The sequence below is a fragment of the Mustelus asterias genome, chromosome 5 (assembly GCF_964213995.1).
Source record: "Mustelus asterias chromosome 5, sMusAst1.hap1.1, whole genome shotgun sequence".
Lineage (NCBI taxonomy): Eukaryota > Metazoa > Chordata > Chondrichthyes > Carcharhiniformes > Triakidae > Mustelus > Mustelus asterias.
The window spans coordinates 87344848-87372355 of NC_135805.1; the positions used below are offsets into that span (position 1 = coordinate 87344848).

At 40.6% G+C, this 27508-nt stretch overlaps 1 protein-coding gene across 1 annotated transcript in view; it reads right to left on the bottom strand.

Annotated features, from left to right (window-relative positions):
* The window catches only part of LOC144493675 (exostosin-1-like), a 542752-nt gene that overhangs the window by 116917 nt on the left and 398327 nt on the right, over positions 1-27508 (bottom strand). Inside the window, exon 5 of the mRNA XM_078212975.1 lies at positions 2710-2829. Within this exon, the coding sequence (XP_078069101.1) occupies positions 2710-2829 (120 nt within the window). The remainder of the gene's footprint in view (positions 1-2709; positions 2830-27508) is intronic.

Below are 27508 nucleotides of genomic sequence, written 5' to 3' on the forward strand. Positions count from 1 at the left end.
CAGTAGAAATTGTTACAACCTGTCTATTCTATGTCCATCCCCTTCCCTAACATCCTCTCTCCTCCATCTCTTTCTGATCTTATCTCTTTCTTCCTTTCCAGTTCGTCCTTTTCACATCCCACATCTAATGTCCCCTCCACATCCATTGCCGCCACACTTCTTCTCTTTTCTACTGCCCGCATCATTTATTCTCCTCTTTCTCCTTCATCCGTCTCCTTTCACCAACCACTCTCCCCATCTCTGTCTCCTTTTCCCTCCTCCGTCTGTCTCCTTCAATCTGCCATTTGCTCTTTCCTTATTTACCTATACCACTATTCCCCTGCCCTATTATCCCATTGTCACCTTCTCATTACTTGATCCTCAGTATCTGTTTGCAACACCACTGAGAGGTCAGATTGAGGGGGAGGGGAGGGGGTCACTAGAATAAGTAATAATTTGCATATGGGGTGAAAGCTTTATTTTGGTTAATTCAAATGTTTTTGCAAAGTATTCCTGTCTTAAGCCTAAACAGAAGAAAATAATTGTGACAGAAGTCATACAGTGTCTGTTCTTCCCAAATAACATTATTTTGGCAAGGGCATCAATTAATCTATCCAGAAATGGGTGGCAGAGAGCATTCTCTCAAGCCTTGTGACGTTATGGGATTAGGCAATCTTCTGACCTTGGATGTGATATGTAATCTTCTTGTCAGTCTATCACTCTTTAAACTCTATCACTGTAGCTCAGCAAATAGCATCAAGGTTGTAGCAAACTGCTATTTGTCAATTCCATCTAAAATTGGACAGTCATTCCATTATTTCTTTACTTAAAATCAGTCAAGTGCTTTTCGGAAATCATATTGAATCGATAGATAAAATGCAATGAAAAATGTTTGCACCCCTCACAAAGTGGCCTAAAAAATATTCTTTCCTCAATTTATTCAATTCATTGTAACGTTCAAATTATTCAGGAAAATATTAGGGTTACATACGAGGATTTTTGTAAGGTAACTTAAAACATGCAATTTTCTTATTTGAACAACTGGCTCAAAAGTAGCTCTCAGCTAGGAGTAAAATAGGGAAAATCATATAGCAAAGAAGAATTTTATCTCTAAATAGAGCTATTTAAAAGGACACTTTATGATACTCATCACATGTATGGAAGTAGGATAAGTGTAAAAATATTGTGTGGAAACCGTGATAGGCAAAACAATGAGAGACTAGATAATAAACTGAAATAATATGTTTTGTGACATTTGTGACTGTATTGTGCAAATATCCACTGGATACAATGTTAATGGAACCATTGTTATTTGTGAACAGCTATTTGTTAATTGAATAACAGCAAACTGGAAGACACACTTTGGACAGCTATTTATTTAACAACTAACAGCCATGTAAAATACTAGGGAAAATAAAAACATCAATTATTCAAGATGTATGCAACTGAAACTAATGTCTTGATACTACAAATTGTGAAATCTGTGTGAATTTGATCTTAAATATACAATTTAGATTCTACTATAGAACAGGTTAACAAGATAGTTGTATTTTCTCTCATTTAAAATAGTGTTTCAGTCATCTTTGTTTATTCAAAATAACTTAATTTAAATGATAAGTGTAATATCAAGGCTTATGTTTTGGGGATGCTAATGAGATGATGCCAGTCATTCAATTCAGAAAGAGGTTAGTTTTGTATGAATTTCAGCATTGGGTAATATCAGACTCAAATGTGGTTTCATTGTGGTTATGAGGTGGAACTCACTAACAGCTTTGGTAACAGTAACAAAGTACTGTCCTGAAGTTACTGCATTTTATTTCTGTTGCGTAATGCCACCAGAATGAACTTGCTTGTCTTCTTCAAAGAAATTAAGCAAATAAAAGTAGGATTTATGATCCGATTATTCTGTCCTTTGAAGTCTGAAGAATAGTCTGACAAAATAATTGGATCAAGACTTGAAGAGGAAAAGTTTTCAGAGCGATGAGGAAAAGGCAGCAAGTGGACTAATTGGGTAGCTTGTTCAAAGAGCTGGCACAGACACTTTGTGCTGTACAATTTTATGAAGAGAAAGTTTATCATTCTCACCTTTCAAGTGAAATTTCTGAACTGGAGGGATGAACAAAAGAAAACATTCTATTACTATAAGGCATGAAAAGACTGGCCTACACAAATTCCCTCTACCCAACAGCAACAGTCTCAGGAGTTAGCCTGAGGTACATCTCACAGTTTGCGTTTGTAGTGTGGAGTTTTGCCTTTGGAGCACACATTGAAGACTTGACTGGAGGGGTCCAGAGGTTCTGCAGAAAATTCTGTTCACTAATATTGGAAAAGAAACATTTTGTTTTCTTTCTAAAAACCAAGTTTAATTCCAAAAGACTGCTCTCACTACTGGAGATGGGTTAGCGTGTTTTTTTATAACTGTACCTGGTTTTATAAATAAATCTGATCAGTTTTAGCTTGTTGAAAAATCTGGTTTTGGTGCAGTATTTTCCACTGATCTGATATGTGTGTGAGTGTATCTTTAATCTAGTAACAGTCAAACCCTTGGGATAACTGTTAACTATTGTGTCTACACACTGCATGGCAAAAAATGCGAAGATACAGATTCCAGATAGTAGGGCTCACAGTCCATTTATGGAAGCTGCTGGCAGGTCATTGAGTGGGGGAACTGTGCAAAAGAAGCCAAAGCTGCAATAAATTAATTCAAAGTACAAAAGTCGATCCACTCACCTCTAAAGTAGTTAATACTATCTTTTCTGCAGAAGAAAAATAAGCATCCCAAAGGAATTGTGTTTGTTGCCTAAGTGCCAATATCTTCTCATGGTGTATCGATCTAGTTATTGAAGGAATCTGCAAAAAAAAATCACAGAGAGAGAACAGGAGAATTAAATGAACATTGCAAAGAATTCTGGATTGGGGTGGCACAGTGGCTAGCACTGCTGCTTCACAACACCAGGGACCCAGGTTCAATTCCTGGCTTGGGTGACTGTGTGGAGTTTGCACATCCTCCCCGTGTCTGCATGGGTTTCCTCAGGTGTTCTGGTTTCATCCCATAGTCCAAAGATGTGCGGGTTAGGTTGATTGGCCATACTAAATTGCCCCTTAGTGTCAGGGGGAATTAGCAGAGTAAATACATGGGGTTACAGGAATAGGATCTGGGTGGGATTGTTGTCGGTGCAGGCTCAATGGGTTGATTGACCTCCTTCTGCACAGTAGGGATTCAAAGACAATACCAAAAATGCTTTAGGTGCAACATAAATATGATAGCGTCTCTGGGATCATGGAAGTATCATTTTATCTGGTTATCTTTTGTGTTTGCTAGTGACAGTTAGTGTTTGGTTTGCTTTTAAAAATTAAAAAGGTGCACATCATCTCCTTTTAGTTACTCTTCTGTTATGAACACACTCCTAAAACATCTCTTTCTCACTTGCTTTTATTGCCTTTCTCTATCCTAGCAGTAGCTGAACTATTCCTATTCTCTACATATCTTAAATGATATCCTACACTCTCCTCTCTGCCTTTTTAAATGTGCTAAAATCACTGTTTGTCACTTCGGGCAAATAACAGAAGATGTTACATGCAATGCCAAAGTGAGAAGAAGGATAAAGATAACCAGAAGTAATTTTGTGAAGTTGAAGGATGTGTTAACAACAAGAAAACTCAAGCTTGCAACAAGGAAAAAAACTCATATGATGCTCCTGTGTGTCTCAGAATCCTAGATGATAAGTAAAGATCTGTGGAAGCAAACAGAAGCCTTTGAAATGTGGATGCCAAGATGTATGTTTAAAATTCCAAATGCAGGTGATAAGAAGAGTTGATTGAAATTGGAAGAACAAAAATAACTCTAAAAAGAGACACCTAGAACAGAAAATGTCAGTATTTCGGTCATTTGAACAGACCTGAAAAGCTACAGAGATCTCTTCTAGAGGGCAAAGAGGAAGGCAGCAGAAAGAGGGATCGACCTCAGCATAGTTAGATGACAGATGTCACACAGTGATTGCAGACAAGCTACCGTGGATGTGTCAGGATGGTGCAAGACAGGGGAGTGTGACATGTACCACAACAGTAGATCTCCTGCTAGGAGTAACTATAAGCACTAGTAATCATCAAGCTGTCTCTTCATAAGCTTACAGCTGAAGGTGGTAATTCAGGACCCTTAATTCATCAATCCAGAACACATTATATACTTCTTGGCTGCACCTAATTGTTTCATAGAAACCCTACAGTGCAGAAGGAGGCCATTCGGCCCATCGAGTCTGCACCGACCACAATCCCACCCAGGCCCTACCCGCTAATCCCTTTTTTTTTTAACCCGCTAATTTACCCGCTAATCCCTCTAACCTACGCATCCCAGGACTCTAAGGGGCAATTTTTAACCTGGCCAATCAACCTAACCCGCACATCTTTGGACTGTGGGAGGAAACCGGAGCACCCGGAGGAAACCCACGCAGACACGAGGAGAATGTGCAAACTCCACACAGACAGTGACCCGAACCGGGATGACAAATAAATGATTCCTGGAGTTTTGTCTCCAGCTTTTGGCCCACATGTTGATTAAAAGTGTTGATATTGTATGGATGAAGAATGAGCGCCTCCCGACATTGATTCTAATATTACTATTTTTTTGGTTTGACTCTATGTGCCCTTTGCCTTTTTCGCACAATTTAAATGAGTTTTCCAACGTGGCTTACTATCTTATACCACACAACTGATTTAGTTTTTCATTATGGCTGGAACATGTCCAATACTATCAGGCTCAGTTGACCTCTGCCAAAACTGCTTGCTACTCTAGGATCATCCCACAATGTGAATATAATTTTCTTTTGCATCACTAACCATCTGGTTAAACTCTTCTCCCCTCCCCCAGGCAGCTTAACTTGCAACAGAAGTGCAAGGCGCTCAGGAACTTATTTGTCATTAATATTAGAGATCATTCACTCAGAGGTCTCTGCCCCATGCCTCTGTTCCCCTTCCCCACCCAACCACACTCCAACCTCCATTCCCTTCTACCCTAGCTATGAAGCAGAATCTTTCCCCAGTTCCTCTCCTTTCTCACCTCATGGCATCAGCTTATCCTGTTCATAAAACCCACCTTCTGTTCACATAACTCTTTTCCCACTGAACTGGTAAACACCCAACATTCCTTCCTGGTTCCCATGCTAGCTGATATTGATATTTTCAGGCACTGTCAATCTTCCTCTTGAATCTGCCATCATCAGCCCTGCTTCAAATAATTCAGTGCTGACCCAATTAGACATTGCAAACTACCACCCCATCTCTGAACTCCTATTTCTGTCTAAAGCTTTTCAGCATGTTGCTACCTCCTGTATACCAATACATGTGACAATAATAGATCAAATCAAGTAGAATCCTACCCATTCCCATCTTTCAACTTCTCCAATCAAGTTTCCACCCCAGCCACCAAACCGCACTGGCCCTAACCAAAGTCACAAATGATATCCTCTGATTGTGAGCATTGTGCATTATTCCTCTTCATTCTTCTTGATCTATCTTCAGGAATGCAGCCATCATGGAAGGTTGTACAGATCATAGAGGTAGGGAGACATAATGCCACATACTGATTTGAACACAAGGACGAGAATTTTAAAATTGAGACAATGTTTGTTGGTGAGCACAGTAGGTGATAGACTATCAAAACTTGGTGCAGATTGTGTTATCGGTAGAAGCATTTATGGGAGTTAATGCTGACAAGGAGAGCATTAGAATAGTTGTTTCTGGAGATAACAAAGGCTTGCATGAGGGTTTCAACAGCAGATGAACTGAAGCAGGGCGATGGTACAGGGTTGCAAATACACTGCAGGCATCTTAGTGATGGGCAGGGTATAGGATTGTAAGCTTACCTCAAGGTCCAGTACCGTCAGCTATTTTTATGGAATGAGTTCCTAATTCTGCCTACCAACATGAGGAGAGATTATGCTGAATAGGGACAAGTGTTTGCAACCCTCAGTCAAAGCATGCCAAAGTACTTTAAGAGCAAGTTGCCCATTTACCTCCAAAGCCACGAATGAAATGACCCAAAAGGAATTGGAGGAAAAAAAGAGTTTTGCCTTTAAAAAATTGATGTATAGAGATGATGATCCTGTACATTTGCTGGTGATATGACTTTTGGGAGACTCTGGTATTACATTATTACAATATATTCAGGGTCAATATGTTTCAGAAATAGTTCATGAGGAAATTGCTTTTCCTTATTAAACATCAAAATTGAGACTGTAGCTTCACTGTCTCCAAATTCCAGGCAGATTTGTAGATTTTGATTTATAGATTATCCAGGCTGCAAACGATGGATTCTAGATACAGATCAAGTTATTTATTCCTTAAAGGACAATTGGTATTTTGTTTTTAAATTCCAAGCCATACCAATCAGACATAAAAATGGTTTGCTGGCAAATGTCAAACATTGTGAATGTATTACATCTTAAATTGCTGCACCATCAAGGGAGCTTTATTCGAAGAGGAGGCAGATGTCAAAACCAACCAGGCAATCAGGTGACTAGGAAACTCCTGTTTGCATCTCATCTGCTGACACATTAGAAATGGTTAATATCCTAATTGCCTGTTGATGGAGAATAAATTATTTGATCAACAGATCCATCGACTTTAACATTAGTGTAAAAGCCAATACTTAATTGAAGATCAGCGACATGGTCCTCAGTTTCCTGCCTCAAACATGAGTAGGGCTACAAAGATGCTCTTTATGAGGCTGAACTCCCACGTAACAATAAGCCATTGAAAATAATGGCAGAGATTGGACTGTCCTTTCTTTTTTTGTGCAAGTCAAGTGTACCAAATTCTTTCAGTGTCATTCTGCTTTTAGAAACATAGAAACATAGAAAACTACAGCACAAAACAGGCCCTTCAGCCCCACAAGTTGTGCCGAACATATCCCTACCTTTTAGGCCTACCTATAACCCTCCATCCTATTAAGTCCCATGTACTCATCCAGGAGTCTCTTAAAAGACCCTATTGAGTTTGCCTCCACCACCACTGACAGCAGTCGATTCCACTCGCCCACCACCCTCTGTGTGAAAAACTTCCCCCTAACATTTCCCCTGTACCTACACCCCAGCACCTTAAACCTGTGTCCTCTCGTAGCAGCCATTTCCACCCTGGGAAAAAGCCTCTGAGACTCCTCCCGATCTATGCCTCTCAACATCTTATATACCTCTCTTCGGTCTCCTCTCATCCTACGTCTCTCCAAGGAGAAAAGACCGAGCTCCCTCAGCCTATCCTCATAAGGCATGCCACTCAATCCAGGCAACATCCTTGTAAACCGCCTCTGCACCCTTTCAATCTTTTCCACATCCTTCCTATAGTGAGGCGACCAGAACTGAGCACAGTACTCTAAGTGGGATCTGACGAGGGTCTTATATAGCTGCATCATTATCCCCGGACTCCTAAACTCAATCCCTCGATTGATAAAGGCCAGCACACCATACGCCTTCTTAACCACCTCCTCCACCTGCGGGGCCGATTTTAGAGTCCTAATTTTGTGCAATTATCTAATAGCTTTAGCCTGAACATGCAATGTGGTATTTCTCAGCTTTTTGAAGAACTTAGTGACCGTCTCGCATTGTCCCCACTGTTTTGTTTGGTGCAGCTGGATTATGAACTTAGCACAAATAATGGCACAAAAGTGTGTGTGTTAGGAATCTGCATTTTACATGGACACCAGCATAGCCAGAATTTTACCGTCCCACCCACTGCGGAAATCGGAGCGGGCGAGGGGCAGACCGTGCAAAGGTCCGTTGACCTCGGTGGGATTTTACGGTTTCAGGACGAGTGAGACTGTAAAATCCCGCCCAATGCCTGTGTTTGTTGTTTAAAATCAGAAGAGAACAAACATCCCACACTAAGCTCCTACACTCAATAAGATTCACTGAGCTAAGTTTTAATATGAAATACTCAGTCCATGGTGACACAAGACAGGAGACCTGATGGTGACTCTATAACCTTTCCAAGATGAATTACTTATTTCTTTTAAAAGTCAGAATTACAACAAGTTTAAGTGTAGTTAGATTTGGATAATCATAATACTGGGTTCAGAATTTTGCCGGTCTTGGTATCCCAGCACTTAATAGCCTTTCTCCTAAACATGCATATGTATGAATCATCATCCATCATCTATATAAAACCTACTGTCACAGTACCAAATTCTGTAAAGTTGTGTCCATAATTTCTCTTTAGTTAACTGATCGTACATCATTTTCCTTGAAGACAACGCTGTGTTATGTCTTTAGATATAAAGGAAATCAAGAAAATCAGAGCAAACTAATGCATGGGGTAGAATCTTTCTGGAATGTACACATTCGCTGCAGGAAGGCCAGCAGTGGATTGGAAACCTCTTTGATTCAGTAGCCAGATCTTTAACTGAGCCACAACATAAACAGCCAGCTTCCAGATCCTGACCAATGACAGAGTGTGAGCGTAATGATGACCTGCACTCTGTTAAAGTAAGGATTTCTAATCAAAGGGACACTGGCAGAGATCAGAATAGCTTAATTAAACATTGCTTCCTGAGGTTTCAGATGCCCTCGGAATGGAGAGAAGACCTACAAAGGCTGCTCAGTGCCCCCACCCCCGACACCTCAAGGTCACTTACTTCCTGGAGGTCCTGCCGTGGGATTGAAATGAAGTTCTGTTTCCTGTGGATGGTTAGAAGAGATCAATCTTTAAAACTAAGCAAGCATGGATGGGTGGCTGAGAAAGTGAGCAGGAGAAGTGTGATTCCCTCCAACCTGGAGACTGTGCACCAAGAAGTTCAATGACCGAATGAAGGCAGGAAAAGTGAATGGCAATCCATTTTCAGGTGCCACATCCTACAATCAGACTATGAGCATTTTGTTGCACGGCACTCTTTTGAATAATGCACCTTAGAGCTCCACTGATTTCCCTCTCTCCAGACCCCTTCCCACATTCCCCTCCTGAACAACACACCCAATACACCTTCATCTTTGTACCATCCCACTCATGCTTCATGTCACCCTCCAAATTATTGTCACTATAATCCCCTTGCACAATCCATTTCTCAATTTTCACATCCAGGCACTCTGCTTTCTTTCCTTGAAGAAGAGAACACAACTTAGTGGAAAGGCAGAGAACCCAGGAATGGTCACCCACTTATAGCCACTTTGACAGCCTCTGGCATCAACTGTCTACCTGGTCTGCGATTAAGGAGCTCTTGCTGTTGTGAATGCTGAAGGTTCCTGAGGTGCTAATTCTCAGATATGCTGAGAAAGCTGCCTTTTGATTGTGTGTTGGGGGTATCACCTCTTTGGATCTTTGTGTCCGTCCCCCCTGAGCTGAGGAGAAGACAGCTAGTATTGCTGCTGCTGAAAGTGACAGTCCAGCAGCTACGCAGTTATAGTCTAAAGGCTTTCCAACCTGTCGGATTTATTGAGCAATGGCTCTTCATTGCATTCTCGCCTTGTTGACTCTGGCAAGTTATACACAGCTTGGGAAATTTGTCTTCTCACTGCTAAAGTCAGAAAACTGGGTTCAATCCACAATTAATTTATGGTTTAAATTATTTATCTGACCGCTCCCTGTTTGCCTGCAAACCCACCCTGATTAAACCTAGAAGTTGGTGGAATCAAGCTGGATTCCTGACTCGCTTCCAGCACTTTAACTCCCCTTGATTCCCCCCAAACCCCTCTTGTGGTAACAATTCTGCCCATATTATTATATTGCCAATTGTTAAGACATATCCACACAAAAGGTAATTGTTCATTTTATCAGATATCTGCATGTTGTTTTTTAAAGTTTGTGAAGATAGGGGTCAATAAAGAAAGTAGAGTCATTTTAATTAAAAAAAGCTTTAATGATTACTTTAAGTTCTTATGTCCAGCTCAGTCTCCATAGCAACAGAAACAATAAAAAGTCAGCTGCGATGATCAAGCTGTACAGTGAACTGAACGGCATCAAAATAGTCCAGTTGCTAGAAATACACAAACATCTTGAAACTATATAATAAATCTGATCTTCATGCTCCTGCACTGTTGTGTTTTAAATCATGACCCACTTTGAATAAGGGCCTGTTCTGAATCAAACAACTCCAGCTCACCCGCAGCACCACCCTTGTTTCCCACACAGTTTAAGAAAAATGTGATTAAAAAGTCTTGTAAATCATGTCGGCAGCAGTCATTTCCATCTAACATCCATCAAGTGGGAGAGCTGAGTACAATTAAGATGGAATCCTTTTAGTTGATTTGAGTAGCACAACTTCAATTTAAAGATTTACGCAGTGAATTTTGTTTCACACACTGAGTTCCAAGACTGTGTGAATTGACTGGTCCCAGGGCAGCAGGCTGGGAGGCAGTGGAGCAGGGAACTTAGTGGTGTGACCTATGTCCCATTGGTACCTTGACTCAGTCCCGCCACCAGGAAAGTTTTCCAACTCGTTCTAGATTGTCCTTTGTGGGGCAATGAAAAGCCATAGTTTTAGGCTTAAGGGCTGGCAGATTTATAACAGAAATGAGGAGGAATTATTTCACTGAAAGGGTCGTGAATCTGTGGAATTCTCTACCCTAGAGTGCAGTGGACACCAGAACACTAAACAAATTTGAGGAGATAGATAGGTTTTTCTTTAGTAACAAGATGAAGGGTTATGGGAAGGGGCAAGAGGGTGACGAGGAGGCCAAGACCAGCCATGATCATATTGAATGGCAGAACAGGCTCGAGGGGCTGAAATGCCTACTCCTGCTCCGAATACTTATATTTTTATTTGCTCGCACTGCAGCAATCCCATAGGTTCCATGGTGCAGGGAGATGGCTGCCAACAGTAAAAGCCACCCCCACCATTGCCACTGGAAGGATTTGCCCTCCGTTCTCTGGGGCCAGTCGGCTGAATGTATCAGAAAATTCAAGTTATGCTCACCCTACGGAGGGGTTTCCATTTTGTTTCATTCTTCTAGTTTCCTTGCTGAGGTTCTAGTGTTGCCAGCCCTCTGATTTCGATTTGATTTGATTTATTATTTATTATTGTCACATGTATTAACATACAGTGAAAAGTATCGTTTCTTGCACGCTATACAGACAAAGCATACCGTTCATAGAGAAGGAAATGAGTGCAGAATGTAATGTTACAGTCATAGCAAGGGTGTAGAGAAAGATCAACTTAATGTGAGGTAGGTCCATTCAAAAGTCTGACGGCAGCAGGGAAGAAGCTGTTCTTGAGTCGGTTGGTACGTGACCTCAGACTTTTGTATCTTTTTCCTGGCGGGAGGTGATGGAAGAGAGAATGTCTGGGTGTGTGAAGTCCTTAATTATGCTGGCTGCTTTGCTGAGGCAGCGGGAAGTGTAGACAGAGTCAATGGATGGGTGGCTGGTTTGCGTGAAGGATTGGGCTACATTCACGACCTTTTGTAGTTTCTTGCGATCTTGGGCAGAGCAGGAGCCATATCAAGCTGTGCTACAACCAGAAAGAATGCTTTCTGTGGTGCATCTGTAAAAGTTGGTGAGAGTCGTAGCTGACATGCCAAATTTCCTTAGTCTGCTGAGAAAGTAGAGGCGTTGGTGGGCTTTCTTAACCATAGTGTCGGCATGGGGGGACCAGGACAGGGTGTTGGTGATCTGGACACCTAAAAACTTGAAGCAAAGCCTGCCAACTATCCTTAATTGGCAGCTTCCCTGCCTGCTGCTCTTAATTTCCTTCTCCTGACAATATCATGTGTGCTTCTGCCTCACGATCATGTGAACTTCTAACCCAAACAAACCCTATGATGAGACTTGCACCAGTTTGGAAAAATCTCAACCAATAACTGCAACCTTTAATTCGTTTGCCATGTTCATATCAGATTTTTAAGATAATGTATTTATTTGCGCTTTATGTTCGCAAGACCAGCACTTAGTGCCCATCCTCACTGGTCTCAAGACGGAGATGGGGGTTTTCTTCTTGAACCACCACCATCCATATGATAACATTACTGCCTTCAGTTACTGGTTTGTTGATCTCCTTGAGAAATTTGTTAACGGCCAGAAAGTGATTTCCAATTTGCAAATCTGCAAACCTATACAGGGTGCTGCATGTTAGTGTTCATTGTAGGGTTCAATGCAGAGAGCAATTAAGAAATCATTTTAAAGAGAAAAAGTTTTGCCATTCAGGGTTTTTGTGAGCGATCGAGCACAGTACCTTTCAGTTGGCCTTTTGGCCACTGTCAACATCCTTGGGGTTACCATTGACCAGAAACTCAACTGGACTCACCAGCCTTTCACTTAAAAACATGATCCCCCCCCCCCACCCCAGTCTGTGAGGCCCATGCACTGACTGCTAAATCAGAGAGGCCATGTAAAATTGCAGATGATTGCCTTTTTAATGGGTTTAATTGCCTATTTAATTGTCAGCACTGGCTGTCATATGGCATGAAGGCATTAAGATGCCTGCCTGAAACCCTCGTACGATGTGATTGGGGCGACTGTGCATCCACTCCTAGAATGTAAATTCTGGCCACAGTCTTTCTGCCGTGGGTTTCTAATCTCTGTATTTGAAGAATTTGCTCTGGAATTCTCTCCAAATGTCACTTCCACTCATACTGCTTTAAGAATGGCACACTGCACAGTGTTTCAATCTCACCTTCTGAGATTCCTTGCCACTGAATCTATGTGTTTGATCAATCTTCACCTTCCAAGCACAATTTTAGATCTTCAGCTGTGCCAAGCAGAACGCCACTGCTCCAAAGGGTTACCTTTGCTCTTATGGCCCACAACATGGAGTCACCAAACATTGGCTGTCCTCGTGGATCCTCTTTACATCAAGTCTGCTCCTCACAGCTTTATCTTTAACATGGAGCCTACTTCTCTGTTCCTTTCCCTCAAATTTACTTAACAGCGTCTGTTTCTGCTCTCTGTCCTTGTCCCTTACCTGGGACTCATTTCTGGAACCTCTTTCTGTCCCATTCTGTAGGTTGGGACCTTGTCCAGTGCCCTGCTCCCTGGGACACTCGACACAATGGCATTCCAGTTCAGGTCATCCGACCTACAGCTTTGTGCTGTTTCATGTCTTTGCATCCCTTTTCTTTTGTGCAGGCGTGCAGGACATGTTCCCAGCAGATGCCAACTGCACTGGTGCGGCCATTTCCCAGCTGGCATATGAACAGAAGCCCCAAGGTCCACCAGAAACTGTGGTTCCTGAACTGTGACTATCAATTCAAAGCCAAAGCAAGTATTGGATTTTGTGATAATAGTTATAAGAAAATGCAACAGAGATGGAAAAGCTCCCTCGACTGATGGAGGAAAATAAAGCTGTAGGGAGGTATGATTCTAAAGTAAAGAAACTACATGCTCAATTTAATGTCACTAATTAGAAATTCATGTGACTTTTTTAATGAATAGATTAATGCTCTCCGGGAAAAGAAATCATCTGTTTGATGTAATTAATTCACTAAACTCTTTAAACTAGGTAAGTTAAAGTTATCATTGAAGAATCAAGAGTAAGAATGTTACTGAATGAATTACCTGATACACTAAGTAATGTGCAGACAGAAATTCTAACTCCTAAAGTCAAGCTGCTTTAGATTGATGGGTTGAAATTCGTTTTAATTGAAAAAGCGTGACTGTCACTTTTTTCGTGTAATTAACTCATTAATAAAATAATGGAAATGTGTGACTTCTAAATGCAATCCCCTTATTGGTCATTAATTGTGGCTGAAAACATTCCCCGGTTTTGTATTAAAAGTTAAATTTTACTTCTCGAGGTTGTTAGATTCTAGAGAGATTGACATCTAACACAGTGATTGTGGAATTGGTTGAAATATTTGAGGAGCAATGGGACAGATTCCGGAATTGTAAGCAAATAAAAGAAGATGGATTGGTGCTTTACAGCAGTAATATAATGGACCTAAATGGTGGGTTCAGCTAAATGGATGAATGACTTTTGCTCATCTCTATCCACTCAGGTTGTGTGTCAATCCTGACAATCACAACCATTTTACTTTATTCAGAGGATATAGTGAATGCTATTTTATCTCATCATATTTGACAACAGAAGCTTATTGAATAGTATCATTTGAGCAGGATAGAATTGAATGCAACTTGCTAACTATAATTGACAGTAATTGAGCACATACGATCATAGATTGGTTACAGCATAGAAGATGGCAATTCAGCCCACCGTGCCCATACTGACTACATTAGAGATTATTTTATCAAATTAATGGATTAAAATGATAAATGATCATCACTACTGTATATTTATCTACACTAGGTGGACTTTCAGGTTCACAGGACTCCTGCTAATAGACTTCACGAGAAATTATTTTCTCTTTTTATTTAACCTTCTGATGAAGTTGAATTAGTATCCAAAAGAGTAAAATACAAGTCAGAGGAAGTCATGATCAAACTGTACAGTTCTATGGTAAGACCACACCTTGAATAATGTGTCCAATCCTGGTCACTGAGAAAACAAAGCAAGAGATTCAGCTTTGGGAACAGTGAACAGAGGAGTCTTAGGGCTGGTCCCCAGAGTCAGTGCTTTTAGTTAGGAAATACCGGAGAAACATGGGCTTTTCAACCTGGAAAGGAGGCAACAGAGAGGTGAATTTATAGTCAGAGGTAAGCATATTTAAGGAAATGAAACAACAATTGTTCCAGAATGCCATGTTAAGCTAAACTGTGGGAGTAGGACTAGAGGATTTAGTAAATGTTGATATTAAGTCATTCGTCATGCAAAGAATGAGCAACAGTTGAAATAAACTTTCAGATAGAATGGTATCGGCAACAAATAATAGAAACAACACTGTGGGATTGGAATGACTTTCTAGAGGGATAAAGTAAGATGAGTCAAAAGATATTCCTCAATATAAATCTCTTGTAATCCTCTAACCAAAAGAATCTAGGATCCTAGTTTACTGTGGTTTATAATCATAGTGATTACCATTTTTATACATGATGTACTTGTCAAGCATTCCTGATCGAGATTTATTGAGGTGTACAGAAAGTTTTTATGATTGACGGATAAGGTATTACAGCCTCAGTGTTGCTGAAACTGTGGTGGAACTCAGCTGCCGGATATACATGCTACTGGTCTTCCGTTTCACCCAATACAATATAACGGGTGATCAGGTAGTGTGCACAATAGACAGCAAATCTGAACCAGTCAGTTATCTACCATTGTCAAAGTTCGAAGTTACTTTCATTATTTTACTGGAGCTTTCTTTATTAAAAACCACAATGGAAGTTTTACACATGTTACAAATTTCAGTCTCAGAACTAACCCACCAAGAGGTTTCTGCAGATACTCTAAAAGATTAAAGCTTTTAACTTTGACTGAGATGGGTTTTTTTTTGGCAATGGCAGAAAATGGGAGGTAACAGATTGGGAGCTGTTATACACCACCTGATTTTCCTTTGATGGAGCACTGGACAGCGTATATAATGGATAATTGACTCCCAGTGTATGAATATTATTGTACAAGTAGCTTTCATCAAATTTCTTTGCTCTCTATTTTAACAGACATATTGAATGAAACATGGTATAAATGAATTTTATATAAAACATTCAGCTAATAATTTTAAATCACAAGGCTTTTAGGAACATCCACATTACTAAGCCATTAACTGAACAAATGATTTGTTGTTGCATAAATACACTCAAAAACTGCCTCTGCAATTTTTCTATGCACTATTGCTGTACTTGTACAGGAGATAACAACATATGCACTAAGTGACTAAATCCATGGGATGTTGCGCTGTACCAAATTATATGTGCTAGCAATGTCGAATATAGTGTAAAAATACAAATCTGTTCCAAACACATCAACAGCTTCAAAAAAGTGTTGATACCCATCTATGTTGAGTTGCTGTACTGTGCCAGATTTGCTGTTTGCAAAGTTATCCCTGCTTCATCAACTAATTCTTTTAATTGCATACTGTGATACCAGAGGGTGGTTTCAATGCTATTTTATCCCCAAGATTAAGAAACGTGTTGACGAGTGCTGAGAATTAATTAAAACTTTGGCAATAAAAATGATTACTTGCGTCAACAACTCAGAGAGATTGGATGCTTGGGAGGCAATAGTCAATCACAGGTAATTTTACAAGTTCATGCTTTCAGCTTAGGATCTGCAATAAGAACACTTATCAGGAATTTGGGCTGAAGGTCAGATGGCCTCACAGGATCTTATGCCCTTAAAATGTGCATTAATTCACACACTGCAATTCCCCCATGTAGGAGCTCCACTCAGAGGCACATATTGGTACATTCTACCTAAGAATTGATCTGGCTTCATGCATGCACCAGAAATTCTGAAGTTCTAAAATTAAACAACATTATGAGATCTGCTGGCAGACATTGGCAGATCCTGTGATGAAACAAAAATAGTCAAGCAAACATTAACTCCATGTAAACAGATTCAAATACCGGTAACTCTTTGTTCCCCAAATCCCTGCTCTGCTTCTATGATCCTTAACATTTCCAAATTCCAATCAATTCTTCGAGATCAATTTAATCTATTGCATTTTTTGTTAAATCATGGACTTCACTGAGTTATGAACCTTGGTCTTTCAATTAAAAATCCTCTTTTACATTGGCAGGAAGATTAAAATAAAAATTACTACTCATCTGTTTGGAAGGCCTAACACACACATAGGCAGTAACATATTTGCTCAACAGTGTGGACCCATTCAATCAGATTTCCACTGTTCAAAATGTGTTAGATTTCAATGCTGGCCTGTCAGATTAATATGACATAGAATGGAAAGATTACCATTATGAACACAGAGGATGAGCAAATAATAACTGTGGTAGCAAAGATGCTGAAATTGTCAATGCTCACTGTCATCACTCCACTGACTGCAACTTCTGGAGTCCACACACGAGCAGTTCAATGCGGAAATCCAGATGTCACTGGCAGTGATTCCATGCCTCGCTATAATGTGCATTATTGAAGAACCCCAGACTGCAATTATTTTATCAGTGTACAGACAAAAACTTTCCTTTCATTGATCTCACTGTAAAAACTCTTGAAAAAGCTACACATTGTTGAATGGGGCAGAACTGGGTTTTTAACAGTGTGCTTCATTCATAATTACTACTGGACAGCTTGAAAGGGAGCTCTTGTGGCACAGTGATTAGCGTCCTTGCCTCTGAGCCAGAAGCTCCAGGTTCAAGTCTCACTTGCAGGACTAAAGTAAGCAACAGGTTGAGCATTATCTGGCTAAGTCCTTCCAACATGCCAGTGGCAAGTGGTAAGAGCGGAACAGCCTCCTGGTCAGCCATGCTTAATGTGGAGTGGCCCGGCTCAAGCTATAAACATCTGGCGACAGGCGAGTGATATGCTCCAAGAAGAAACCTCACTATGGGAACAAATAAAAGTCTGCCTTGTGCACCACGAGGCGCAGAAGATAAACTACAACAGCTTGAAAGACTAATTTCATACCTGTGGAATGTCAAATTTCTCCATCATAAAAAAATAATAAATTACAAAACAATTGTTGCGATTTCAGCTTCAACCTTAATCCTGTGTGCATCTGCCAGATATTTACTTCACTCAGAAAAAAATGACCATTCAGCACATTTTATTCCTGGTTTGCTGTAGTGTGATTGGCTGCTTACCCTCCTTGATAACACCACAATTGTTGGATGCTTGGAAATCCCCTTAAACTGGCTCCAGCTTCAAACTAACATTGGGAAAGGGGAAAATCTATTCCATAGAGATTGCTAGATCTTTGTGGGCAACTTTCCTCAAGATCTTGGGTAGCACTAGTACTCCCATGCTGGCTGCAAAATCTGAGCATTTTTAAAATTCTTTCATGGGATATGGGCATTTGTTGCCATTCCTAATTTAAGGGTCGACCACCTTACTGTGAGTCTGGAGTCACATGTAGGCTAGACCGGATATGGAAGGACAGTAGTGAACCAGATGGGTTTTTAAGATAACCGACAACAGTTTTTGGTCGTTCAGATTTTTATTCAATTCAAATTTCACCATCTGCCATGGTGGGATTCGAATCCAGGTCTGCAGAGCATTACCCTGGGTCTCTGGATTACTAATCCAGTGACAATACCACCCAACAGTTTAAATTAGCTGCACGCAGTGAAGGGATTTCCTGAAATGTGGGGCATGATGAACACCTACAAGTAACTCCCTAAAGCAGAAGCCTTTAATCAAATGTGTGCTATTTGTACAATGGCAAGGCAAGTAGTTTAAAGTTTTTAAAAGTTTATTTATTAATGTCACAAGTAGGCTTACATTAACACTGCAATTAAGTCACTGTGAAAATCCCCTAGTTGCCAGACTCCAGCGCCTGTTAGGGAAGAAACCGGAGCACCCGGAAGAAACCCACGCAAAAACAGGGAGAACATGCAGATTCATCACATACAGTGACCCAAGCTGGGAATTGCACCCGGATCCCTGGCACTGAAGCAGCAGTGCTAACCACTGTGCCACCATGCCACCAAGTAAGTAGGGAGAGATTTGCAAGCTGAAAAGCAACATACCAGCCAGAAAATGAAATTATAATTGTAGAATGCCATCCAAATATTGGATCTAAATGGTCCAAATGACACACAAACTCGACAGAATAAATGGAATGACCTATAAAGTGATTAAGTGGCAAACAGGTAACAGCTAAATGGCAGTAGTTCCATTTTTACCCATTTTAATGTGAATTTTCTGTTCCTTTTTAGATGTTTTGTATCTGTAACTTTCAGTTCTATGAAAGTGTCTTCTCCTGAAATATTGGCCCATCTGTCCTCTCTACAAATATATACTGAGCAGCCTAATGTTTCAAGCATGTGTGTTTGTGTTATCCAACAGACCCCTGTCATTGTACTTGGACATCATACTTTTCTCAAATTCAGACTTGTGGTGTTGTTGCCTTTAGCACGTCAGGCCACCCTTTAATATATATGAAGTCAAATACATTTTTATATCCTACTGGCAAGTCAAACCTCAATGCATCATCAAGGAGCTTACACCAACAGTGCAAATTATTTATTTTATCAAGTGGTTAACATAAGCCTCACTTTGTTAACAAAGAGCTCAATCAATCATTTAGAGCTAAAAGGTTTCACAATTTGATGACAAATTCTGAATGTGTCTAGCAGAAAATAGGTGGCTGTTTCCCCCGCCGTCCCCATCCAAACATTAGTCGGGAAACAGTGTGAGAAAACTTCCTTGCCAAAGAATAAAACACCTCTTAAAATGCTTCAGGCTATTTAAATGATAATAGAAGACACTTTGGAGAGTTTGGAGAGAATGAAAGGCTTCAGTTGTGTCAGAAATTATGAAAAGTTAAGATTGAGGGAGTTGTACACGTCATTAGCAAACCTGATTAACCTTTAACTTAACTCTACTGTTGTCCATGCATGTTTTGTCTCTACTGTGACCGATTAAAAGCAATTATGTTTTTATAATGATAATACTAAATAAGGGTGGAATGAATGTTTGGCTTTAAAATAGGCACTAAATTATGTGTGCACCTTGGCCCAAGTATATGCACTCTCTAATTCCACTTCACCTGACGGCTACACTGGTCTTGATCTCCAGGTTCAATTTAAACTCATTCTTCCCAATTGGAAACGGGCAGATGCAGAGCTAAAATTGTTACACTAAGACTCTATGATCATCCTCAACACTGGTGCTCCACAAGGCTGTGTCCTCAGCCCCTTACTATACTCCTTATCCACCTTTGACTGTATGGCCAAATTCCCCTCCAACTCGATTTTCAAGTTTGCTGATGACACCACCGTTGTGGGCTGGATCTCAAACAATGATGAGACACAGTGCAGGAAAGAGACAGAGAATCTGGTGAACTGGTGCAACGACAATAATCTCTTCCTCAATGTCAACAAAATGAAGGAGATAGTCATCGACTTCAGGAAGCATAGTGAAGGGCATGCCCCTGTCTACAATGGGGAGGAAGTAGAAATGGTTGAGAGCTTCAAGTTTTTAGGTGTCCAGATCACCAACACCCTGTCCTGCATTCAGCCTTGGATCTTCAGGTAAGCGTTCTCCAAGGCGGCCTTCACGACACACGACAGCGCAGAGTCGCTGAGCAGAAACTGATAGCCAAGTTCCGCACACATGAGGACGGCCTAAACGGGGACGTTGGATTTATGTCACATTATCAGTAACCCCCACAGCTTGCCTCCTGGACTTGCCGAATTTCACTGGCTGTTCTGTCTGGAGACAATACACATCTCTTTAACCTGTGTTGAATGCTCCCTCCACCCACATTGTCTGTACATTTAAGACCTGGCTGGCTGTAGAGATTTGCATTCTAATCAGTATTCTGTAATTTGATTTCTGTGTCTGTTTGCACTGTTTGAGAACAGATATCCACTCCATCTGACGAAGGAGCTGTGCTCCGAAAGCTTATGGTATTTGCTACCAAATAAACCTGTTGGACTTTAACCTGGTGTTATGAGACTTCTTACTGGTCCCTCCATGCCAACACTATAGTTAAGAAAGCCCACGAACGCCTGTACTTTCTCAGGAGACTAAGGAAATTTGGCATGTCTGCTACAACTCTCACCAACTTCTACAAAAGCATTCTTTCTGGTTGTATCACAGCTTGGTATGACTCCTGCTCTGCCCAAGACCGCAAGAAACTATAACGTGTTGTGAATGAAGCTCAGTCCATCATGCAAACCAGCTCCCATCCACTGACACTGTCTACACTTCCCGCTGCCTCGGAAAAGCAGCCAGCATAATCAAAGACCCCATGCACCCCAGGCATACACTCTTCCACCTTCCTCCGTCTGGATAAAGATACAAAAGTCTGAGATCACATACCAACCAACTCAAAAACAGCTTCTTCCCTGCTGCCATCAGATTTTTGAATGAACCTACCTTGCATTAAGTTGATCTTTCTCTATGCCCTAGCTATGACTGTAACACTACATTCTGCACCCCCACCTTTCCTTCTCTATGTATGGCATGCTTTGCCTGTGTAGTGTGCAAGAAACAATACTTTTCACCGTTGTCATGTGAGTATACCTTTAAGAAAGTTTTTTTAAAATCATGCAGCTTACAGCTTCAGCGATGTCATTGGGGGTGGAGCTAAGCTGTGGCAGTCAGGTGATCGGGCTTTCAGTTTCATTTGTGTAGTCAGGTGATAGGGGATTTTTTTCCTTTGAGTTTTCAGTTTCGTTATGGGGAGTGTGTTGGAAGCGGTTTAGCTAACAAGCAGTCTCTCTCTCTCTCCCTGTTCTTCTCTTTGTTTGGTTCTGAAACTATTATCAGTTCGCTGAAGGAGAGGCTCATTGCCATCCTGCCTTAAAGAAGCTGTGTTTTGGGAAACAGATTCGACTACAACCTCTTCTGAGTTTCTTCATTCAGCATTCAACCCAGGAGACTGGATTGCTGTAACAAGTGGACATTAACCTATGCTGTATTGTGCTTATTTGGAGGGTTTTGTGTATTGGATGTTGGCTTTGGTTGGAACACATTAGAGATATTCTTTAAAACTTATATATTGTGGTTGTTGTGTTTCCTGTTCGTAATTGTTAAAAGTTCTTGCTAATTGTCTTACTATACATGTCAACAATATTCTTAATTAAACTTTGTTTCTGATAAAAGCTTCTCCAGGGTCACACCTGAAGTGAAACCTCTCATGCTCATCCTAGCCAAACTGAAACGTTAAATGTAATGGCGAGCTTCATAGAACACCTTGAAGTATCTGACCTGACTTGTAACACTGTATACTAACAATAATAAATCAAATCAAATCAACCTTATCCCCATGTTCTCACTCGATTCCTGTCCACTGCTAATTGGGTCTCTTTTCCTGGACAGACAAAGTTAGCAACCCGGCTTAGACTGAAACTTCATTAATACAGACAAATCGGGCTATCATTAGAGTCCCAATAGCATTTTAACTTGGCTGTCGTTGGTGCCACACTCAGTAAAAACTGAGGTGGAAGAGATGTCCGTTTATGATATTTCAAAATCTTTCTTAACAGGCAGGCTAGGAGTGGGAGTGTTCCTGAAGGTTCCACAAGAGAAATTTCGTCTTCTGCTGCCTTGGCTCCCCTTCTCTGCCCACCCATGAAATTCCAGCACTCACTGTGCCTTACCTTGGTGATAGCAAGCAGCCTCCAGGCTCCATATGTTTTAGGACCATGGAATCATAGAATCCCCATAGTGCAGAAAGAGGCCATTTGATCATCAAGTGTGTGCACTGACTCGCCAAAACCCCATGCATTTTACTAAGGGTAAGTGTTGTGCCTGAAGATGGCCAGGTGCCTTTTTCTACCTATTGTGGTCAAGCAGCTGGCAGATGGGATGAAAATGAAGCTCAGAAGTTTAAATAACCTCGGTCTCAATACAATGACAATGGTTGAGTTTTACACAGGTCTCAGCCCCTCCTCTGGCCGAACACCAGAACCCAGTTTAAATTGTGTGTGTGGAACACCATTGGATATCAATTTATAATATGAGAAATCATCCATTTTGTGCATCCAAGATAATTTTTCCATGATAAATTCCTATGTCCACATTTATGATGGAAACTGTCTTTGTAAACTTGTCATGCTGCATTTACACTCTCTTACCATTAGTAGTAATGTAGCATTTGTGAATTCTCCAGCTTCTTAACCTATAATGTAAATGCCTAACCTCAAACGAGCTAATCCTGTGATTTCCAAATTGGTGCACATTTGTGAGTTAGTCATGAATAATAATATAAATACAATGATATGTGGGCAGATCTCCCATGGTGTTGTGCATGGTGAGTAAAAAGATTCTCTGTTTTACAACAATAGAAAATGTATACCATGGATAAAATCAAGGCTACTGATTTACGGTCATTGAATAAAATATATTCAATTTTCAATAAGATGGATTCTAGGGATTTTTGCACTTTGGGGATTCTGTTTCACATCTCTACATTATTATTGTGAAAACTGTACATGAGTGGTATTTACATTTCATATACATTCCTTTACCCATATATTTACTATATATCCTATACCAGTTTAAAAAGAGTATACACAGCGTCATGATACGCAAGATTTATTAATTCAGGATAAACATTTATGCCCTGATGATCCAAAAGCTCTAATGAAAGGTCATCAACCTGAAACATTAATACCTACGCTTGCATGCCATGAATATTCATTTGTGTGAAACACTTTAAAATTACGTCCTAACTTCAAGATAAAGTCAGCCAAGCATGAGAATCGGGTGGCACCCGGTTCACATTTGTTTAAAGGTGGCATGTACCAGTCAGCTTTGTGCAGTTGTGGCTGAGGTCAGTGGCACAAGGGAGGAGGAGCAGGAGAACAGCAACTTGCATGGAGGCTCGGAACCAGCAAGGGTGAGGAGTGGTGAGGGAGAGAGGTGTGGAGTGGGGTCGGAGACAGAGGCATGGAGGAGAAGGCATTCAGAGGAGGACAAAGACTAAGGTCAGGGGCATGGATTAATGAAGTGGAAAGGGCCTGACAGCCTGGGTGTAGTGGGAACAGGCAGTTAAGGCAAGAAAATCAGGTGTTTAAGACCTAAAGTCAGCACTGTCTAAATATGGGTTAATCTCAGGGTTTTGGCTGGCTGAATCCTCGCAGGGCTTTGGGTCCACTTACAACATTTTCATTATCCCAGCTGAGAATGATCTCAGACTATGTTCTTTACGGTGTATAGAAGGAAGGGCCAGCTGAGCCTGCAAGTTCAGCCATGTCCTACAGGGTGGTGAATACAACACTGGATGCGAACATGAACATTTAGTGAAGAATGAACAAAAAACACAACATTGTTTCTTCCACAATAAAAGAAACGTCCCTAACGCCACTGTAACCGTCAATGCATGCCAACCATGAGGTGCGCCAGTACATTTAGTCTCTGATTAAGCTAGTCTCAACAAATGATAATAATGCACACATGAATAAAATGAAACCAAAGTTATGTGAAATATATACAAGTGAAATTTGCTTTTGAAAAATATTTGTGCCACTTTTGTGCTCTCAAATCTTATTTTAATGGCAATTAGTTAGAGTCATAGAGGTTTACAGCATGGAAACAGGTCCTTCGGTCCAACTTGTCCATGCCGCCCCTTTTTTAACCCCTAAGCGAGTCCCAATTGCCCACGTTTGGCCCATATCCCTCTGTACCCATTTTACCCATGTAACTGTCTAAACCCTTTTTAAAAGACAAAATTGTACCATCTCTATACTGCCTCTGGCAGCTTGTTTCAGACACTCCACCCTCTGCGTGAAAAAATTGCCCCTCTGGACCCTTTTGTATCTTTCCCCTCTCACCTTAAACCTATGCCTTCTAGTTTTAGACTCCCCTACCTTTGGGAAAAGATATTGACTGTCTATCTGATCTATGCCCTTCATTATTTTATAGACCTCTATAAGATCACTCCTAAGCTTCCTACGCTCCAGAGAAAAAAGGCCCAGTCTATCCAGCCTCTCCTTATAACTCAAACCATCAAGTCCTGGTAGCATCCTAGAAAATCTTTTCTGTGCTCTTTCTGGTTTAATAATATCCTTTCTATAATAGGGTGACCAGAACTATACACAGTATTCCAAGTGTGGCCTTACCAATGTCTTGTACAACTTCAACAAGACGTCCTAACTCCTGTATTCCATGTTCTGACCAATGAAACTAAGCATACCAAATGCCTTCTTCAGCACTCTGTCCACCTGTGATTCCACTTTCAAGGAGCTATGAACCTGTACCCCTGGATCTCTTTGTTCTATAACTCTCCCCAACACGCTACCATTAACTGAGTAAATCCTGCCCTGGTTCGATCGACCAAAATGCATCACCTCGCATTTATCTAAATTAAACTCCATCTGCCATTCATCAACCCACTGGCCCAATTGATCAAGATTCTGTTGCAATCCGAGATAACCTTCTTCACTGTCCACTATGCCACCAATCTTGGTATTGTTGTGGGAAAAGTACCACTGGGTCAGGCTTGAAGGTTTCAAGAATAGTTTTATTTTAACGAAGCTTCGTGGGAGACCAAGGCACTAACAAGCAGCAAACCTTCTCTCAATGAGACAATAGGAGCAGTCCATCTTTATACCCTTTACACAATAGATGGACCGGACATCTAGCCATTATCACATCGTTGTAATCAAATAGGTGATATATCGTTAACACATCGTTATAGACAAATACAGACAGATACAGACATGAACATGTTAACATCGCATTGTCTTATGAATGGATACATTTCCTACGTCAATGGCTATCAATGGTTTTTAGTTTCGGCCTATTCATATAGTAATTTACAGTAATTGGTTTTCCTGCGGTTATGTATTCCCAATCCCACCTGTAGCTAATCTCATTATCTACCCCTATTGTCCTTATCCTTAAGCCCTGGCTGGCTTCCTGTAGGATTTGATTCCTGCATGTTTAACTTTGAATAGCTGTCTGTCCTTTATGTTTTAATCTCAGGTGGCTGTCTGTACTGAAAGTCAGTGCCCGTTTAATGTCTCTTTCCCAGGTGACTGTGTGCCAGGCAACCATCTTATGTGTACCCGTCTGTATATTTTTCCCACTTCAGTATCATCTGCAAACTTACTAACCATGCCTATTAAATTCTCATCCAAATCATTAATATAAATGACATATAACAGTGGACTCAGCACCGATCCCTGAGGCACACCACTGGTCACAGGCCTCCAGTTTGAAAAACAACCCTCTACAACCACCTTCTGTCTTCTGTCATCAAGCCAATTTTGTATCCACTTGGCTACCTCACCCTGGATCCCGTGAGATTTAACCTTATGCAACAACCTACCATGTGGTACCTTCTCAAAGGTCTTGCTACAGTCCATGTAGACAACATCTAGTGCACTGCCCTCATCTACCTTCTTGGTTACCCCTTCAAAAAACTCAATCAACTTTGTGAAACATGATTTTCCACTCACAAAGCCATGCTGACTGTCCCTAATCAGTCCTTGCCTCTCTAAATGCCTGTAGATCCTGTCTCTCAAAATACCTTCTAACAACTTACCCACAACAGATGTTGGGCAGGAAAGTTGTGACCATGATGAAGAACCTTTGTGTGTAACCAAGAGGCTCTTACATACCACATATAGCTTCAGTATTGTTAGCTGACAGTGGGTTTCAAAAGTGAAATGTTTTCTCTACTGCACGATTGCTTGTGTCTCACGTGCACAGGACCAGTGCCTTGATTTTAATTGTAATTGCAAGGGAAATGGGAAAAAGCAATAGAAAGGAAGTGGTGCATATTTGCGGTTATGCCGTAGGGAATGATAAATTATGACATAGACATAAGCACATTTATTGTCCAAGATATTATTATAGGTGAGCATACCTCTCTCAAATTCAAAACTCTTCAGTTTAACAGTGTTACTGCCATTAATCAGCATCAATGTAATTAGCAAGCATCACACTTATCCGATTTAGGTTTGTTTGCTGCAATGAACCATGCTATTTAAATGTATATTCTTTAATTCTATTCCACAGTATCACCCCCATTAACAAATATTAGTATTATTAGCAGGTATTGCACCCATCCGATTTCCACAAAGCATACACTGCTTGAACTCATAGTCAGTTGTCAACCCTTTCTTTACAAACTAAATCATGCAAACTTCTGTGTCACTTCACAGAAATCAAACAGGAGCAGGAAATATCAGTTGTAACATTCATAAGTTGCCACCTTGCTTAAACGAGCATACAATTCTGATCTCAACATAACAGTCCTTAACTTTTGAGTGTTTACTTAACAATGAAGCTTTATAGCTTTAAAAGATCACATTGCTATACGCAGGCAACCAAATTATACGTTGGGAATCAATTTTCATTTCTACTTATTCAGCAGAATAATACATTCTAAATTTTATATGGTATAATCTTCCTTTCCTTATGAAACAGCAGATCTTGTGACCTTACATGAGCAGAACAGGAGGGATGCCTGTATGTAACTGAATGTGGAACTCAAAATTAAAATTCTCATAGGTTTTGTGAAGTCCGTGATATTTTTCCTTGGTTTGGAAGAAAGATGAAAGACCTTGGGTCCCATGGTGAATGTCGTTCATGATTTTAAAAATGGGCTATTTATACTTATAAGTGAGCCCATGCATGTAGGTGTCACTTACAGAATTAAATAGCACAGAATGAGGACATTCTTTTACTGACTGTAAAAGTTTCTACAGGTATGTAAAGAGAAAAAGATTGACAAAAGCGAATGGAGACGCCTTATTGTCAGAAAGGGGAGATTTCATAACGGGGAACAAAGGAATGGCTGAGGAACTTAATTCGTACTTTTTTTCTGTGTTCAACAAGGAAGACATGAATAATGCACCAGAGGTTCTGAGAGAAACAAGTTTTAGTGAGGAGCTGAAGGAAATCAGTATTAGCAGAGAAATGGTTTTGGGGAATGGATGGGATTGAAGGTGGATAAATTTTCGGGGCCTGATAATCTTCATCCCAGAGTATTTGGAAATAGTAGATCCACCTGGTGGCCATTTTCCAAAATTATTTGGACTCTGGACTGGTTCCTACAGATTGGAGGGTAGCTAATGTAAATCGCTATTCAAAAAGGGAGGTAGAGAGAAAACAGAGAACTATGGTTCAGGGAGCCTGACGTCG